The following is a 19,413-nucleotide window of genomic DNA, read 5'->3' as shown; positions in this document are numbered from 1 at the left end:
CATAATGGCCAAAAAGTTGAAATAATCCAAATGTCCATCATGATAAATGGAGAAACAAAATGTGGTATATATGCATAGCATGGAATATTGCTTGTCAATAAAAAGAAATAAAAGGAACAAAGTACTAATATTCGCTAAAACATGGATGAATCTCAAAAACATTATGCTCAGTGAAAGAAGCCAACACAAAAGAACACATTTGGCATGATTCCATTTGTACAAAATATTCAGAAAAGGCAAATCTATAGAGACAGAAAGTAGATCAGCGGTTGCCAGGGACCAGGGGTGGGAATGAGGAGTGACTGTAAATGGGCACCAGGTTTCTTTCTAGGATGAGAGAAATGTTCTAGAATCAGATTGTGGTGAAGGTTGTACAACTCTGTAAACAGACTAAAATTCTTTGAATTGTATACTTTAAATGGGTGAACTGTACGGAATGTGAATTATATCTCAATGAAGCTATTGTTTAAAAGGGAAGGAAGTGTTGGGGGAAGGAAAAGGAAGGAAGGAAGGGAGGGAGGGAGGGAGGGAGGAAGGGAGGGAGGGAGGGAGGGAGGAAGGAAGGAAGGAAGGGAGGAAGGGAGGGAGGGAAGGAGGGAGGGAGGAAGGGAGGAGGGAGGGAGGGAAGGAGGGAAGGAGGGAGGGAGGAAGGAAGGAGGGAGGGAGGGAAGGAGGGAGGAAGGAAGGAAGGAAGGGAGGGAGGGAGGGAAGGAGGGAGGGAGGAAGGAAGGAGGGAAGGAAGGAGGACTTTTGTCCATGATGGTCATAGCCTTCACAGGACCAGAATGTCTGAGAAGCCAAAATTACCACCAGAATGTTGCTTGGTGAGAGAGAGGTGAAAGAGCTTGAAAGATTTTAGATGCAGGACATTCTGAAACCTAATAAACCACCCCTTCCCTGTAGCCCCCATCTTTCCTCTGAACATTGCTGGATAAACACAGCAAATGCCTGACCCACTGGTTCTCTCTTTTCTTTGGTTGGTACTGAATATCCCTCTCTAGTTACACATTCTGAGTCTGTATGATAAAATATGATGGGACTAGTATTTCTTCTCTAAAAATACATCCAAAGTGCCCTAATTACGATTTTTAGTGTTTCCAAAACTCTTGAATCACAAATATTTGAGCAAGCTCTTGGTTTCATCCCATAGCTGGATACCCTTTCATTATGTATGAATATTTTAACACCCAGAGGGGAATCTTACTTCCAAAGTCTTGAAGAAACCATCAATCTCAGGTCCAGGTAGCACTTAAAGAATACTGAGGTAGAGCACATCAGGGATTTTTGGCAACTCTTAGTTAGATTACATGCATTTCTTTATCAATTGAATTTCATTAACTTTCTTTCAGAGATTTCTGCTCTGCTAATGGCTTTCTTCCTATTTTCCAGGACTTTCATGGAATTAATCTGAAAATACACACTCACACAAATCTCTTATCTGTTTCTAGATTTTGGGAGACTGAAGGAGGAGGGGTATTCTAATCCAATCTGTAACTTCACTTATTATGACTGTATAATATCCCAGTGTTTCAATGTAACATAATTTATATAACCATTTCATATTTTTCTGTTAAAATTTAACATTGTTGTCAACATTCTTATATATAAATCTTGACATATGACTCTGATAGTTTCTAAAGAAACCCTTTTAATACTTGTTGAACAAAATAGTAAAATGAGTTGGTGGTCTCTGTTTGGGCTTTCATCAATATATATATCATCTAAAGGTTGAAGATCCTGAATAGCTAAAGCAATCTTGAGAAAAAAGAACAAAGCTAAAGGTATCATGCTCCTTGGCTTCAGACTATACTACAAAGCTACAGTCATAAAAACAGTATGGTACTGGCACAAAAACAGGCACATAGATCAATGGAACAGAATAGAGAGCCCAGAAATAAACTCATGCACTTAAGGTCAATTAATCCATGACAAAGGAGGCAAGAATATACAACAAGGAAAAAAGAGTTTCTTCAATAAGTGGTGCTGGGAAAAATGGATTGCTACCTGTAAAAAAATAAAACTAGAACATTTTCTCACATTATATACAAAAATAAACTCAAAATGGATTAAAGACATGAATGTAAGACTGGAAACCATAAAACTCCTAGAAGAAAACAGGGAAAACGCTTTTTGACATAAGTCATAGTAATATTTTTTTGGATCAATCTCCTCAGGCAAAGGAAACAAAAGCAAAAAGAAATGGGACCTAACAAAACTTAAAAACTTTTTCACAGCAAAGGAAATAATTGACAAAACAAAATGACAGCCTCTAGAACAGAAGCAAATATTTGCAAATGATATGTCTGATAAAGGGTTAATTGCCATAATATACAAACACCTCATACAACGCAATATCAAAAAACAAATAACCTGATTTTAAAAAGAGCAGAAGACTTGAATAGACCTTTTTCCAAAGAAGACATACAGATCACCAACAGGCACATAAAAAAATACTCAACATCACTAATTACTAGAGACATGCAAATCAAAACAACAATGACATATCACCTCATACCTCTCAGAATGGCTATCATCAAAAGTCCACAAATAATAAATAAATGTGAGAATATGGAGAAAAGGGAGCCCTAGTACACTGCTGGTGGGAATGTAAACTGGCATAGCCATTATGGGAAACAGTATGGAGGCTCCCCAAAAAACTAAAAATAAACTACCATATGATCTGGCAATCCCACTCATGGGTACATATCTGAAGAAAACAAAAACACTAATTAGAAAAGATATATGCACCCCAATGTTCATAGCAGCATCATTTACAACAGCCAAGATATGGAAGCAACTTATGTGTCCACAAACAATTGAATGGACAAAGAAGATGTGGTGCATATATATATAATAGAATATTACTCAACCATGAAAAAGAACGAAACTTTGCCATTTGCCAACAATATGGATGGACCTGGAGGATATTATGCTTAGTGAAATGAGTCAAGACAGAGAAGGACAAATACTGTATGTTATCATTCATATGTGGAATCTAAAAAAATAAAACAAATGAATAAATACAACAAAACAGAAACAGATGCACAGATACAGAGAACAAACTAGTGGTTACTACTGGGAAAAGAGATTGGAGGAGGGGCAAGATAGGGGTAGGGGATTAAGAGATACAAACTATTATGTATAAAATAAATAAGAAAGGATATATTGTACAGTACAGGGAAGATAGCAATATTTCATAATAACTTTAGATGGAGTGCAATCTATAAAAATATTGAATCACTATATGGTACACCTGAAACTAATATAGTATTGTAAATCAATTATACTTTAATAAAAAACATCTTTTTAAACATGTCAGTGCACTATGTTTAATCTAAGGACAAGAGAATCAGAAAACCAGATCAATCTTCAGTTCAGGGATCAAACCACATCAGAATTCTCTACTTCCAACTCTTCATGATTCCTAACAGTCTATTTTCTCATCCACTATTCCCTTAACCAAAGATCCTGTACAGAATCAAAGGAAAGACAACATGGAGAAAGATCTAAGCTGTTGAACAAGCTCAGTCCTGGAGAGCAAATGGATGTTTGGCTGGAACCACTCAGACACCTAAAAGGTTTTCATCTTTGGAACCATTAATCTAACACCTTCACTTGCACTAGCTTTATTTTTAAACTTACGAAAAGATTTGTGAAAATTCTAGGCTTCCTTTGTACTTTGTTCTGCACAACCTAATGGATTCTAATGAGCGGCAAGAGTTTTTAAAACTCTGTTAATTCAGCACTGGAAAACCAACTGCAGCTACTTTACATCTCTGGAGGCCCCAAGTAAAGTAAGGAGTTAGAGGTATAAGTGTAGCCTTTGGTAAAGATCAGAGTTACCTCCCAAGAGGTAGAGATGATGGGAGGAGGTACTGAGGAGGCATGACCATAACCAGATAAGTAGGAAGTTCTCAATATAACATTTGTTAAATAAATGAGTCAGAATTATAGCCAAGAAGAAAAAATATCAAGCTTCTAACCAGCTGCATCAAAACAATCATACTTAAATCAAAAAGGAGGGAAATAGTACATGTATTGTTTGTAGGTTGAAAACAGGGTTATAAGAAATCTCAAAAGCATAACTGATTAGCATAAATTTGGAAGGAATCATCAGATTCAACTCCAATCCAACATGCAAGAAATTCTACTTGCTCTCCTTCAATTTTCATCTTTTCATCTCAATTCATCCATATTCTTTCCTCTCCTGCGAGAAAGTGCCGGAATGAGCATTTACGTCTGTACAGGCAAAGTGCTAAGAGAGCTTCCATCTTTTAGAAAGTTTTCCCTCTTGACCCCACCTCCCGCCCTGACCTCTGGCTATGGCCTCATATCTCTGTTCTCCTTAACAGCAAAACTCTGAGTTCTCTCTGCTCTCTGACTCCAATTCCTCTTCTCCTCTTCTCTTTTGGACTCATTTCAATCAAGACTTCACCCCCACCCACTCCACTGGCACTGCTCTTGTAAAGGTGACCAATGACCTCCATGTTGCTAAGTCCAGTGGTCATTTTTCAGCCCTTTTCATACTTGACCTATCGACAGAACTGATGCAATCACCACGCCCTCCCTGACATGCTTTCCTCTTTTGGCTCCTTGGACATCTCTTCATTTTCACACCTCACTGGCCACTTCATAGTTTCCTTTGCTGGTTCCTTCTCATCTCCCCAGCCTCAAAATGTTGCTGTTCCTTAGTACTTAGTATTATAACTTCTCTAACCTATTGATGCCTGCTCCCTAAGTTATCTCACTAGTCTCAGGGCTTTAAATGCTAACCATGCCCCAATAGCTCCCAAATTTGTATCTCCAGCCCAGATTTCTCCCCCAAACTCCAGACCTGTACATCAACTCTGTCACCATCTTCACTGTGATATATCAAGCGAACATGTCCAAAGCCAAGTTCCTGATTTCCTACCTCAAATTTCAAATCTTGGAATCATCCTTGATTACACACTTTCTCTCACATCCCAAATTTATTAGCAAATACTGTCAGTTTTACATTAAAATATATCCAGAATTTGACCACTTCTAGCCATATCCACAAGCCACCATCACCTCTCAGCTGAACAGTTGCCATAGTATCCCAACTGGTCTTCCTGCTTCTGCCCTTGACCCACCTTAAGTCTATCTTCTATACAACAGCAAGACAGAGCCTTTTAAAATATGAGTTGGGGCTTCTCCCTCCTTTCCCCAGATCCCGCAACCTGGCCTGTCACTAACATGTGTGAGGCCCCACTCAAGAGTAAAATGGATGCTATCTTTCTCTTCCTTCCTCTGGTTCTGTTCTGAACCATGAAGAGGCTGACATGCACAGTATAAATAGTCCATTTTGCATGCCTGAGTTTTATCTGTACCCCCAAAACACAGTGGCCTCTTGGTTATGCCACAGGCCTCGGGATGTGCACACCTGCAGTATGGTCAACCCTTGGGAGGATAGACCAAGTGAAAAGCTGTGCACAAACCCTGGAAGCAGGTGCCAGATTCTTTGGGAAGGGAATTTTAGAGTCCCAATCACCCATCACACGGCCTGGAAAGTGGGTAAGGTCTCCAGGTGGGGCATTGCTTTGGCAGATTCTTTGGCCTAGAGGGAAGGGCACAAACGGGGGAGCCAAAGAGAAGCCATTAAAGTGAAGGCTCGGTGTAGGGCCTCTGGTGCCTGGATTCGACGGACTGGCGACTTCCCCACTGGAGATTGCTCGGTAGCCTGAATCCCAGAATGAAGACAACATGGAACAAAGCAGTAGCTGACCCATGAGAGACAGAGGATGAGCACATAGGCTTTGAGATCTGGAAGTCTTTTGTTGCCACAGCAGAATCTATCCTATCCTAACTACTACACATGCCTTGCTCTGTGAATGTGAGTGACCATGTCTTACTGACTTTATCCCCAGCACCTAGCACAGGGCCAGGCACACAGTAAGTACTCAAGTAGTATCGAACGACTGCAGCCTTCTGGATTTCATCTGTACAATTAAGGGGGTTAGAGGAGATACCCTATAAGATATCTTCAAATTCTAGCATCCCATGATTTCCATAATTTCAGAAATAAAAGGTTTGGCATTTTCTTCTTAAACACCCACATGCCAAAGCCTTATTCCAACCTGAATTTCCTTTTCTTCTGATGAAAAGCTTTTGTAACTGGCTGTATGTGCTTACAGCATCACAAGAACCACTTAAGATTTTCAAATCCTAGTAAAATCAGCCTGTACAGGCAAGAAATTAAATATTGAGAATGCCTTTTCTGTCTCTGAATATTGTGACCCTGAGTTATGTCTCCCACCCCCACCCACTTTTGCTGCTGGCTTGGGCAAGTATACTCGCTGTTCAATGACCATCTGAAATTACCTCTAAGAAGGAACCGCTTTAAGAATGAGGCTTATAATTAAACAGTAATTGAAGTTTCCTGTGGTTTTATGCATGGGTCTTATCTCCTGCCTAAGAAGATGAACTGCATGGCTTAAAAGTCAAATGGAATTAGATGCTTGTGTGAGTGAGAGGAGGTCTCTGTTCAGTAATGTTGCTTCTTTAGGCTGTAACTAGGTTTCCAGCACTATTGTCGGAGCACCTGCACAACACTGACGTCCGTTCACCCCTGCAGAAGTGACTGCCAGAGAACCATGGAACAGGAGAGCTGAAACGGACCTCAGCTCTGGGCAAAGCCCTTGTTTCCCGGGAAATTGAAACCCAGGGAGGTAAAGTGAGTTGTCTCAGGTCACAGGTAGAAGAGGAGAAGATCAAGGAATTCAGGAGGTAAGGCTATGATGATTTGAGTGATTTACTGGATGGAGGTTGTTAGAAAAAGAAATAGAGGACAATCCCACAGTTTCTCAGCTGGGCAAACAGGAAGAATGAGGGGGTCAGATAGGAAAGAAAGAGCAAGTCTGGAGGAAATTTGATGAGTGTAGTTTGTGTTTTGAGTTTCAAGTGTCCATGTGCCATACAGACAGATAGTAAGCAGACAACCAGATATTATAGATGTGAAACTAAGGGGAAAGGACAGGCTAAAGAGATAAATATAGGAGTCATCAGCATAGCCAGCAGAATATCAACATCTAAGGGCTTAGTTATAACTAAAAATAAAGAGTTTACAATGTAGGCTACAAATGAGTGGCCAGGGAGACAGGCGGGAAATCAGGATGGAAAGGCATTAGTAAAGGAAGGGAAAGAGAGGGCGTCAAGAAGACAAGCATGTTCAACACACTGCTGGTTGCTTCTCCAATATTCATTCTCCTCTTTTTCCTCACTAACAAAACTCTGATTTTTTTTTTTTCAGAGCAGCAATAAATCTGGTCCAAAAATCCAGAAAACAAAATCTTGATTTCCTGGGCTCCTTTGCCCCTAGAGGTGGCCCCTAGACATCCTTCTGGCCAATTAGATATAAGCAGATGTCTCTCTCCTCAGTGAGGCTGCCAGGAAAACAATGATTTTCCTGATCCAAATGGGCAAACAGTTGGCATCTCACTTTTGCTCTTTGCCTTTCCCCCTTGCTTCCTTCCTTCCAAAATAGTGATTCTAAGTCCAGAGGTACCACCACTATCTAATGAGCATGAGTACAAGAGACACACACGATGGATACTGGAGTGGAAAACTGAGTCTGATTCCTTAAATATTCCTTAAATATCCTTCTGATTCACTTTCTTCTAACCACCCCTAATGCCCTGCATTGCTCAGGCCCATGTCATGTCTTGCCTGGCTTGCTGAGCTGTCTTCCTACAGGTCTCCCTGCTTCCACACTTGCCCCCTGCAACCTGTCCTCTAGCCTGCTGTCACCGTCTCTCAAACATGGAATACTTTTGTGCTGATCCCTGCTAAAACGACTTCCTCGGTTCTTCACTGCTTAGTGGATAAAGTCAAAGGTCCCTAGCCCCACAGACAGGCTCTTCATGATTTGGCTCATCCCTTACATTGATTATCACATACTGTGCACGTATATACAGTTCAACCATTTTGCAAACAAGGACTACATCCCAAGCATTGAACTGGTAGCTTTACGTTTATTTAGTTCTCATAATGTTTGTTCCCTCGCATATTTGACAGTAACATTTTCATTTAACAGATGGGTCAACTGATTCTCAGAGAGGTTAAGTCACTTGTCCAGGAACACGCGGCTAATTTAAGTGGGGAAGGCCTAGATGTCAAAATTCTTTCCACCATGGCAGGGCCTGAGCATGAAAGAAGGCACTTTTCCCTCCCTCTCCCCTCTCCTTACCCGCCATCCTGTTCCTCCTCATTATTCCCCAACTACTCTAAATGGGCAGCCTTGTTGAAGAACCCGAGCCAAAGCCATTCGCGCCCCTGTGGCCAGAGGAATCCAGCCCCCTGCTGCGGTGGGGAGGAGACAGGTTCTCCACACCGGCGTCAGCAAAAGAGGAAGAATCGCTCAAAGCCGGAGCTGCATCGCGGACTGGTGGGCCCCTCCTCCTCGCCAGCTGGGTGCTGGAGGCGAAGTGCGGGGATGGGGGACCCGCGACTGGAGAGCCTTTCTCCTTTGACCCAGCCGGCATGACTGGCACCACGGCCGTGTCGGAGTGGGATCCGGGCTCCGAGGCCACCCTCTCCAAGGTCTACAGCTGTTAAGACCAGAGGGAAGGTCTCTGGTGACTCCCCCAAGGCTCGTGCAAGACCCGGCACCCACTTCTGACCACTAACTCAGCCTGGGCGCTGGTCCCGTGCGCTCCGGCAACGCAGTCTGTTCCGCTGCTACAGCGCTTTTGCGCGCGGCTACAGCCCGGAGCCCGGACCCAGACCATAGCTCGGACCCAGAGCCGGGACCCAGAGCAGCCGCGGGCGGCGGGACCCCGGAAAGCCTCGACGTTCTGAGGCGGGCGATCGAGGAACCTCCTGGGAACTGCTATAGGTCAGATCGGGTCACCCAGATCTGTAACTGGAGAAGGATCCGGGTCACCGAGGGACATCTCCAGCTGGCCCCTCTGTCCCTCGGACAGCGGACGCGGAGCCCCAGACTGCCCCGTGGGCAAATCGGCCAGAGTTCAGGGCTCTGGCCCGCGGGAACCTCGCACCCCGGACCCTCCCTGGGAAGAAGCGGGTCCAGTTGCCCTGCTCAGCTTTCCCGGGCAGCGGCGGGACCAACTCCGGCTGCTCCAAGCACCGCGACTGGACCCTGGACAGCCTCTTCTGCCCAGGTGGCCTCTCCCCGGGGTCTAATCCCCTCGCGCCCCCGCGCGTCCTTCTTTGTTTCTGAGCTTGCTCTGAAAGTGATGTAACAAGGCCAGGCTCGCGCGCCGCTTTCCCTCTTTCCCAGACTAAGTCCTTCCTCCCTCCAGCACCCGGCGCTCTGCGCGCAGAGCTGGGCGCTGGGCTGCGCCGCTGCTTGGCTCCCACAGCCCTGGAGACCGACGGGCACTGTTGGGAAAGACAGGCTCCCACGTCCCACCTTCTGGCTGCAAAGTCAGTGGGAAGAGCCAGGCTTCCCTTCCAGAAACAAGGGAGAGAGCGGAGGGGACAGCTGCTGTGGAGGTTTCTAAGGAGACTCAGACTGGTTTCTTTCCCTGCTCCCGGGAGACGGCAGGAAACCTCAGGTACCTGGGTGACCCCAGTCGGTGGATGTCTATATGAGAGAGAGACGGCGTTGCAATAGTGAGAGGCAGATAGACAAAGACAGCAACAGAAACAGAGGGAGAAACAGACAGAGACCAAGATTGTCAGACAAGTAGAGTGTCAGAGACAAGTAAGAGAGGCAGTTGGTGGGTGGGAAATTGACTTGGGTGTTTTGTTTTGTTTTGTTTTGTTCTTAACCCACTGTGGTTTCACCTCTGACAGAAGGGAAGACCATTGCTCTCTGGTCAGCAGGCAGCCCCAACCTGGATGGAGTGAAAGATGCGGCCTGATGACATTAACCCGAGGACTGGGCTGGTCGTGGCCCTGGTCAGTGTCTTCCTGGTCTTTGGCTTCATGTTCACTGTCTCTGGGATGAAAGGAGAGACTCTGGGAAACATCCCCCTGCTGGCCATAGGGCCCGCCATCTGCTTACCAGGCATTGCAGCCATCGCCCTGGCCAGGAAGACCGAGGGGTGCACCAAGTGGCCCGAGAACGAGCTGCTGTGGGTCCGCAAGTTGCCCTGCTTCCGGAAAGCCAAGGACAGGGAGGTGGTGGAACTGCTGCGGACCCCTTCAGACCTGGAGTCGGGCCAGGGGAGCTCAGATGAGCTGGCTAAGAAGGCGGGCCTCAGGGGGAAGCCTCCCCTCCAAGGGCAGGGCGAGGTGCCTATGGCCAGCTCCATCACCACCCCCACACGCACAGAGGAAGGAGAATGCCAGAGCCCGGTCCAGAGCGGGCATCGGGAGGAGACATCCAGGTACCTGGATGGCTACTGTCCCTCGGGCAGTTCCCTCACCTACAGTGCCTTGGACGTCAAGTGCTCAGCCTGGGACAAGTCTGAGCGCCCTGAGCTCGAGGACAGCATCTTCTTCGTGCCCCAGGACAGTATCATCGTTTGCTCCTACAAGCAGAACAGCCCCTATGACAGATACTGTTGTTACATCAATCAGAGCCAAGGCAGGTGGGACCACGAGACGATAGTCTAAGCTTTGCGTACAAGAGCTGCTGTGTTGATAGAAATACGACTACACTCAGCTTCCAATGGAAGGAAACTGCCCTGCTCCAACAGCCTTCACACTGTTAGAAATTGATCTGGTATGTGATGGGTGTGCAAACCTCCGGTGCCTGAGAGCCATGTAAATAGGCATGTCGGGGACACATTTTAGGGAAGGGTGTTGGGGATTAAGGACACTGGAAGAGGCAGTGGGTAGGAAAGGAAGCAGTTCCAATTGCTTTTTAACAATTTAAACCACGTTGGATGTTTTGTAAAACGACCCGAAAAGTACTGTCAGTCCCTGCTGAAAGCAAGATAAATCCAGAGTGGGCTGCAGATACCAGGCATGAAATGATATATGGACTATTCATAGGGAAACTGAGCTGTTTTCAGTCTGAAGAAATTGAAAGAAAAAAACAATTCAATGCTTCATTATATGAAATGATTTTTGTCTGGTGAAAGCTTTTCACACTGATTATTTGCTGAAAGAAAAAAATATTAAGACAATAGCTATGTCCCTCCTAAGGTGTGGTGGTTACTGGAGAAAGGGGAGTTAAAGACAGCTGAATTATGTAATTGAGTTTTACGATATTAAGATCAGGGATTTTTAAATAAAGTAACATAAGTGTGACCAGTTGTGTGAATAACTAACATTTTTAGATGGCTATGTTACTTCTTAAACTCTTCATTTAAATTGACTTACCGGGTCTTTATCTGAAGTGTTTTTTGTTTGTTTGTTTGTTTGTTAGCATTTACTATCATTCATGTATAATTTCTTCATCAGGTGCAATACAACTTGATATAATATTTTCATAGATTAGAATTTGTTTTCATCAAGTCAAAATGGATTTTATATATGTATACAAGTATCTTTAACATTTCTGGGAGATGTAATTATTATTCTAATATGCCTTTTAAAATCTGAAGACTATGACATCAATACTATTTGTCTTAAACTTTATGTAGAATTTACATGAAATGCAATGGTTAAGTTTCTGGAAATGTCATTGTTTGTACATTTGTTCAACACTCCCCAAAACTGTAAACGCCAATGAAACAGGAGTTAATCCACTAGATTTAACTAAAGCCCAGTTTTATTAAGTTTACCTGATCAGTGAATATTACATGACAAAGTTCTGTTTTATTTAATTTTTTGCTGCTAAGGAAAAAAATAATCACAATGGGATCCTAGAATGTGTTTCCTATTTTATTTGCTCAACTGGCAATCAACCAAAATTCCATTTGATCCCTGCTGGAGAGAAATACTGAATTATATATAGAAATGGTAGTATATTTCATCCTGAAAATCAGGATAACTTTGCATCCTTCAAAGATTGATGATTTATTTTTAATGATCATATAGTTTCAGCCACTTTCTCCCAAAAGGAGAAATGAGGACAAAAATGTTGGGCATACCTTTTTTGTGTATTTCAGGTCCAATTCTGCAATTCTTTAAGTGTAGCAATTATTCTGTCGTAAGAATCATGCCCTTAAAAATTGCAATTTTCCAATCAAATTTAACATCAAAAGTATATATTTTTTTTAGTAGGGCTTAAATGTTGGGAAGTGAGACGTGTGATCCTAGGAAAACTTTATCTTCTTGTACCTCAGCCCCTGAAATGGGAGAAGTTGGACTGACTTACACTAGATTATTTCCATCATTCATTCCCAGTTTGAATATTCTATGGTATTCTATCAAAGGCACTTTATATATTACCAGAAAATGAGTTATAGCAAAATGCATGTCAAAGTTATGCAATTCATGATAACAATTATGCAACGTGATTGAATTCTTGTTGCTATTCTAAAGAATTTTATAAATGTACGAGAGCAGGTTTGTTTTATTCCCAAATAGTATTTATTCAACAAAATACGCTTGTGGGAATAAAATGAAAACGTTAAGGGTAAAATATTTTTAAGGAAAAAGATTGCAATATTGGTACAGTCTCCAAATGGTCAAACACATATCCTTTTGCACTAAATGTAATTTACTTCGGTTTTGGAATGGAGGGAAAATAGTTTCCTAAAATCACAATACCTATTAATAATTCTAATGCATTTTGAAAGATGGAAATCATGTTTCTACGAGGGTGAAAATTATTGGCTAACTCTTAGGAATAAAAACTTTCTTTAATTTGTTTGCCATTTCTGGACATCTTTAGAGGTGAGGAGATAGCAAGACATCAGAGAGAGATGTTCAAGACAGACTCAGCAAATCCTACATAGGGTCTGAAAAGAGATGCTTGTAGTGTCAGGTATGGTTTGGGTTTGGAAAAGTTACTTTCTGATTTCTTCAGCTCAGACTCCTTGATGCCACATACACACACACACTCATACACACACGCACACGCACACATGCACACACACACACTCCACTGTCCAAATCCAAAGTCAACTACTAGTTTAGAGATATAAAGTATCTTATCGCATTTTCAAGTACTACTGAAGATACTTGAAGTATCTCAGTGTGTATTTGGGGGAATTTTCTGCAGTGCTAAAATAATGGTGTGCAAGTGTGGAGCTGGGAGGATTAACTTTGACCAAAAAGAATAAAATGTTGTGACTGTGTGTGTGAATTTTTCTTAACATCTTATATTAAGCAACCCATCCCCTAACGTGAAGCCAGGTAGCCTAGTGCCCCACACCTACACTTGTTAAGTGCTATTCAGGGTAAAACTGTTATTCTTCTGAACAGAGGTGGAAGAGAAGACAAAGGGGTCTGAGCCCTTTAGAGGAAAGCAGAGCAGTTCATTCCAACAACAGTGCTAGCAAATGGTTAACATCAACACGACCAACATGAGGGTTGCTTCTGGTATCCTTTAAGAGCTTTCAGACAGATAGAAATTTAAGTTGGTATAGGTTATTTTTTTATTGGCTGTTAATCCAAATAGTCATTTCAACTTGATTTTAAATAGGCATTTTATTTGTGAAATCCTCTCTACTGAGTTTCTCTTGCTCTATATTCCTATTTATATTACACACGGCTTCTTTTTCCAAATTGTTTCTTGATTCCAAAGTGTGAATTCAGCCAAGATACCCAAGCTGGAGCATATTTAGACAACTGTTTCAAGATTTAGTTTCCACTGCAATCATGGCAAACAAAATCCAGACACAGTTAAGTTCAGGCTGTCTTCCAAACCCTGCTAATCAGCTCCTTTGAGAATGTTTTCAATAGTTGGGATCTTAATATCCATGGAGCTGGCAAATGTAGAGAAGGAAGATTCATTCTTTTAAATGCTTTTCCCTTTTGTAACATGCAACCTCTACTTATTAGTGAATATCTCCCCACCCTGCACCTACAACATCATTTATTTGGTGAATTTGCTGCTTTACTATTACATAGCATTAAATAAAATGTTTTCGAAAATCCATGGTCCTACTATCCTAACAGAACTACTGTATTTTCATTTTAGTATATTATCTTCCAGGCCTCTGCTACACGTGAACGTACCTTACACATTACAATCTGCTCGTTTTCTTTTCTCTTTTATTTCCTAAGTATGTTTTCATGTGTCTATGCAGTGTTCCTAATTATCACTTAACAATTGTGTAATATGCCATTTTAACGAGGTACCATAATTTATCATACCATTCCTTACTGCTAGCCAAATATTGAGTGTTATGGATGGTTTTGTTTTCTTTCCTATTGTTGATAACACAGCTACATTATTTGTCATTTGCCCATAGAGGTGAAAATTTCCAATTGAAAAGCTGTCTCCCTATGAAGGAGAGTGAGGGAGCAGAAATGTGTAAATGGATCAAATGCTCAAATTATTGGTTTTCTCTTCACTCAGATAGATGCAAGACAAAGGGTAAGAAACAAAATAATACTTCTTCAGAAAGGTCCCCCATCAGGACCGGAGCCAGTATTTTTAAGAGTGAGATGAAATAGAGCTAGTATTTTTAAGAGTAAGATGAGAGATTTCCCCAGTTAAGATACTACTAGTGTGTAATTCAAAATCAAATTACAGTGGTGTCAATCTTCAAGAGCGTAATGTTGACCAAGCAGAATGAAAAACAGACGTAGACGTAATTACTCTGTAAAATTTCAAAAGCATTTTCTTAAAGTATCTCACCATATATTTTATAATATATTTAATATGTACGTATATTGTTACCTATTAGTGACTTACAAATGGACTGGATTTTCAGGAATTCAAGAGACTCTATCCATGAGTTTTCTATGTTTAAGTTCCTCACTGGAAAAATTAAACTGCAGATGGAGATGTGGATAAATGCTTGGTTCAACCAAATATCTCAATAAAGGATTCAATTCCATTTAGCTTCTTGTCCAGATAACATAAAAATCATGTAAACACCACTGAGCCAGAGATCATGTCTTTGATTTCTTACTGCCTACACCATCCTCACTGCATAGACACCACCCTCATCACCCCCACACACAAAGTTTATGTAAAATGCTGTTCAGATACTCATACAGATAGCTGGGCACTGATATTAGATCTCCACAGTCACTGGCAAGTTACTCTCAGGCCTGACCCTTGTTAGAAATCTTTTTTCCCTTTATTCCTCCTGCTGACCACACATAAGACCCTGCAGACTTGGTATCCTCAATGACAGAACGAGGCATGGTATGCTTTATCCATGATAAGGTACAGAGTTACAGAAGGACATAGAGCGATCGAAACATCTCTTGTGCTGCTTTTTTGACAAATCTATCCCTAGGAAGTTAAATATAACAAATATTTCACAATTAATCACCATCTTATTCTTCATGGTAATGAACTATTGAATGTGAGACAGCTCTTCAGTCTGAGACAAGAATATATTTATTTAGAAGAATTACACTTTTGACAATTACCGGACTGTAATTCAACATGAAAAGCACGGACAGTTACCTCCTATATAAGTCATGAGAGCACGAGACCAACTCACAAAGCCCAGCTGTCCCCATACTCTTCCTCCCACCTCCCTTCCCCTACAGCAGCTTCTTGGCTGTTCCCTGATTCGGCCCTGCGACTGGATCCGCCCCAACTATTTTCTCTGCCTCTAATGCCCACCCTGTCTTTGCCCCTCTGCTGCTTAATGCCCTAACATCCTTCAAGGGACAGCTGCCACAATCTGTCCACAATCTCCCAGATTTTCCCACTCAGAACTAATACTTCTGTTGTTCTCTGGTCTGACAACACTTCCACCACTATCACTGCACATATTAGTTGAGTGTGTGTCTATTTCTCCAACTACAGTGTGAGCTTCTGGAGAGCAGGAGCCACATTTTATACGTCTTTCCACTCTACTCTCCCTCCAGCACATACACATGCTCCGCCTTGCTCAGTGAAGACTCTCGGTAGCTCCATTTGTGTCACTCTCAGAGCCTACGTCCCCTTTCTGGCAGGAAAAAACAACAACTCTACCTTGTTGATTTGAATCAGATCAAACTGAATACAGTCAGCAACAATGTGGGTTAAAATCGGCTTCCATGGGTTGGGACCCTAACTTTTATTCAGCATATTGTTTCTTTGGGGAAACCACATCTTACATAACAAGGAGAAGAAAGAGATAAACCTTTCCAGAACAGTTTTCCCTCCCTCCACGATGGACCTGACTCCCACTGCCTGCCTCCCTCCGTGAGTCAGAGGCCGTACTGTACATGTGACAAGAACTGGGGTTCTAGCTGCATTTGATAACTGAGCTTTTGAATTCCTGACCAGAAAGAAGGTGAATCAATGTACTCCGGTTAATCCTGTAAGTAGGTCAACAAAATACAATCCCAGCTTTGACTATTGTCCCTCTATTATGCTTCCATCCAATAGTTCTTAACGGGACTGTCAAGGCCATTTGGGCATTCTCTCGGGCCAGTCTGACGGTGCCGAGGTGTGGACCCTCATCCCCACCTCTCCTGAAGTTTCCATTCTCCATTAAGACTGCGAGATGCTCAGAGTCTGTGGTTTGTGGTTTAGAGAAGGCCCACTTTGTTCTGGAACCAGATGATGACATTGTTCAGCAATTCCCCTGAGCAGTATTTGAGGCTAGTCTTAACAACTTCTGACCTACATAATTTGCCATGTGAATTTCCCAAATTATCTGACTGGCTAAAAGTGGGATTTAACTTGAGACATACTTTTTCTTGACCATGTGAATATCATGTTGCTGTTCTAACACCAGCAAGAGAACCTCCTTTGAATATGGGGGGTGGGGTGCATAGCAAAGGGAGAGCATGTCTGCACAGACTGTCAGCACAGGGAGATGGGCCAACAACCCCTGACTAAGCCCATCACTGCTGTGGCATCCACCGCCTTGACACCACCACGTCTCATCTCTAACAGCAGCAAATGCTAGAAAATGTACTAGAGGATACACCAAACAGAAATGTTTTAAAAACATAAAGAGTAAAAGGAAATGCTAGAGAATTCTGATACATTTTTAAATGGCTAAGAAAAGAAATATGCACACTTAATTTAAGAGTGTATTCTAATAAGGGCAAAATTTAGCTCAAAGTATCCTGCTGGGCAGAGTTAAAAGGAATATAAAATAGTGTCCAATAAATAAGATCAAACTGGTTAAAAAGTTACCCAATAGTAGACTAAAAAGTATAAGAAAAACTAGGAAGTTAAAGGATAAAGTGATAAATGATAAAGCATAAAGTGAATACTATTAGCAAAAGTATTAGAAATGTAAATAGAGTAAAATTAAATAATTTTAAATTTGTAAGTCAAGCCAATATGTCCCACTGAAAGAAGAGTGGGGTTTCAGATGACAGCAGTTACACCGAGGCTAGGACTAAGAGCCCAGCAACATGTGCTCAGGTGAGGCAAGGACAGGCAAGGAACAGGGCTGGGCTCACTCCTCCTCCCTGGCAGGATTCCCCCATAACAGGAGGCAAAAATACAGAGCCCAGAACTGCCACTCCCCCAAAGCCTGAGGCCCCTCCAAAACTCAACGCTCACTCTCCTAGCACTAGAATAGAGGCCAGCGGCAAGCATGTTTAGGGGCAATGGACAATAAGGAAGAGTCACTGATATGCTCTTGCTAGCCTCGCCTGGTCCCTGTCCTCCTCACCTCCCCTTTCCACAAGCCAGCCCAGCCCAGCGTCCATTCCTTCACTCAACAAGCCCTGGTTAAGGGGTGGGTATGAGTCGGGCTCTGTGCTCGCTCTGGGACGCAGCAGTGGACAGGCCAAGCTCCTGTCGTCATGGCACTCACTGCCTAGCTGGGAGGCTGGTGAGTAAAAATGATGGTGTCAAGGACTGAGACAAGTATGTTACAGCAGCACTTGGCTGGAGCATCTAATCCTCACCTTGGTAGGAGAGGAGAGTAAGCAAGAAAGGTGTCTAAAAGGATCCTACACCCAATTCCAATGTGTGTGTGGTTGAGGGGGGGTGGTCCTCCACACATACGAGCAAGTCTCCAACACCAGCTGGGTGTCCTACAATTCAATGCAATTCTGACACTATCTACCCAGAGATAGCATTAGATTCCATAGGTGAAGGGCTCAGTCCTACAAGAATGCCCCCATCTTCACTTTAGATGCCAGTCACAAGCCCAGGTTGTCACTTGTCCTTCTGACCAACTGACTGCAGACTGGAGTTTCCAATGACCTCCTACCTCCTTGAATCCAATTAATTTGCTAGAGAGGCTCACAGACCTCGGAGGAACATTTCACTTAGTAAATTACTGGTTTTTTATAAAAGGATATAACTCAGAACAGCCAGATAGAAGACTTGCATAGGGCAAGGTATGGGGAAAGGGTGTGGGGCTTCCATGATCTGTCAGAGAGTGCCACTCTCCCGGAATCTCCACATGTTCATGACCTGGAAGCTCTCCAGACCCTGTCCTTTGGTTTTTTATGGAGGCTTCATCACTTAGGCATGATTAATTAAATTATTGGCCACTGGTGACTAAACCCAATCTCCAGTCGCTCTCCCCTCCCTGGAGGTCAGGAGGTGGGACTGAAATTTCCAACTCTCTAATCACATGATTTGTTCCCCTGGCAACCAGCCCCCATCCTTAGATGACCTAGGGACCTTCCGAAAGTCACCTCATTAACATAACAAAAAGCCATTATAGTGCTGTTGCTTAGGACTTTCCAAGGGTTTTAGGAGCTCTATGCCAGAAATAGGATGAAGACCAAATACGTTTCTTATTATAAATCACAGTATCACTGTCACAGAGGGAAAATGTCTGACATGAGACTTGAAGAAAGAATAGGAGGTAGCTGACTAAAGAAAAGGGGGAAAGAGTGCTCCCAGCCAAAAGCAAAAAAAAAAAAAAAGAAAGAAAGAAACAAACAGTACATATGAAGATCAAGAGGGGACAAAGAGAATGACACATGTTTATTTTGAGAAATGCAAAAGATCATCAGGAGATGACATCTGGAGAAGGGGCCAGGTAGGGAGGGCTCTGTCCTCACCTACATTAAGGCTTTGCTGGCCCCAGAAACCCCGTGCTGGACTGTCAGTGATGGAAGAAAGCCCATCTCTAAGAAAATCCCATAAGAAGCCCTGGCCAGCCTGCTTGTCTCCAGCACAACATAAGGAAGGAAGATTAAACTCATCTTGACCAGAGCTTGCAGATTTAACTGAATTCTACTCTAAGAAGCATTAATTCAATTGGTGTAGCCACTATGGAGGACAGTATGGAGGTTTCTTAAAAAACTAAAAATAGACTTACCATGTGATCCAGCAATCCCACTTCTGGGCACATACCCAGAGAAAAATAAAATTCAGAAAGACACATGCACCCCAGTGTTCACAGCAGAACTATTTACAATAGCCAAGACATGGAAACAACCCAAATGTCCATCAATAGATGGCTGGATAAAGATGATGTGGTACCTATATACAATGGAACACTACTCAGCCATAAAAAAGAATAAAATAATCCCATTTGCAGCAACATGGAT

The 19,413-nt window shown here is 42.6% G+C and overlaps 2 protein-coding genes across 2 annotated transcripts in view; one reads left to right on the top strand and one right to left on the bottom strand.

The window, feature by feature from the left end:
- The window catches only part of APTX (aprataxin), a 205,870-nt gene that overhangs the window by 43,513 nt on the left and 142,944 nt on the right, over positions 1-19,413 (bottom strand). The gene's annotated exons all lie outside the window — the stretch shown is intronic.
- TMEM215 (transmembrane protein 215) lies at positions 8,257-12,684 on the top strand. Its single transcript, XM_010967361.3, has 2 exons — positions 8,257-9,536; positions 9,778-12,684. The coding sequence occupies exon 2, from the start codon at positions 9,835-9,837 to the stop codon at positions 10,540-10,542; it is 708 nt and encodes a 235-aa protein (XP_010965663.1). The 5' UTR covers positions 8,257-9,536; positions 9,778-9,834; the 3' UTR covers positions 10,543-12,684.

This window comes from Camelus bactrianus, chromosome 4, assembly GCF_048773025.1.
Source record: "Camelus bactrianus isolate YW-2024 breed Bactrian camel chromosome 4, ASM4877302v1, whole genome shotgun sequence".
In the NCBI taxonomy this organism is placed as follows: domain Eukaryota; kingdom Metazoa; phylum Chordata; class Mammalia; order Artiodactyla; family Camelidae; genus Camelus; species Camelus bactrianus.
This window is presented reverse-complemented; position numbering and strand designations above follow the sequence as displayed.

Coding starts and splice junctions, on each gene's coding strand:
- TMEM215 (XM_010967361.3), top strand. CDS start 9,835: ATGCGGCCTGATGACATTAACCCGAGGACTGGGCTGGTCGTGGCCCTG.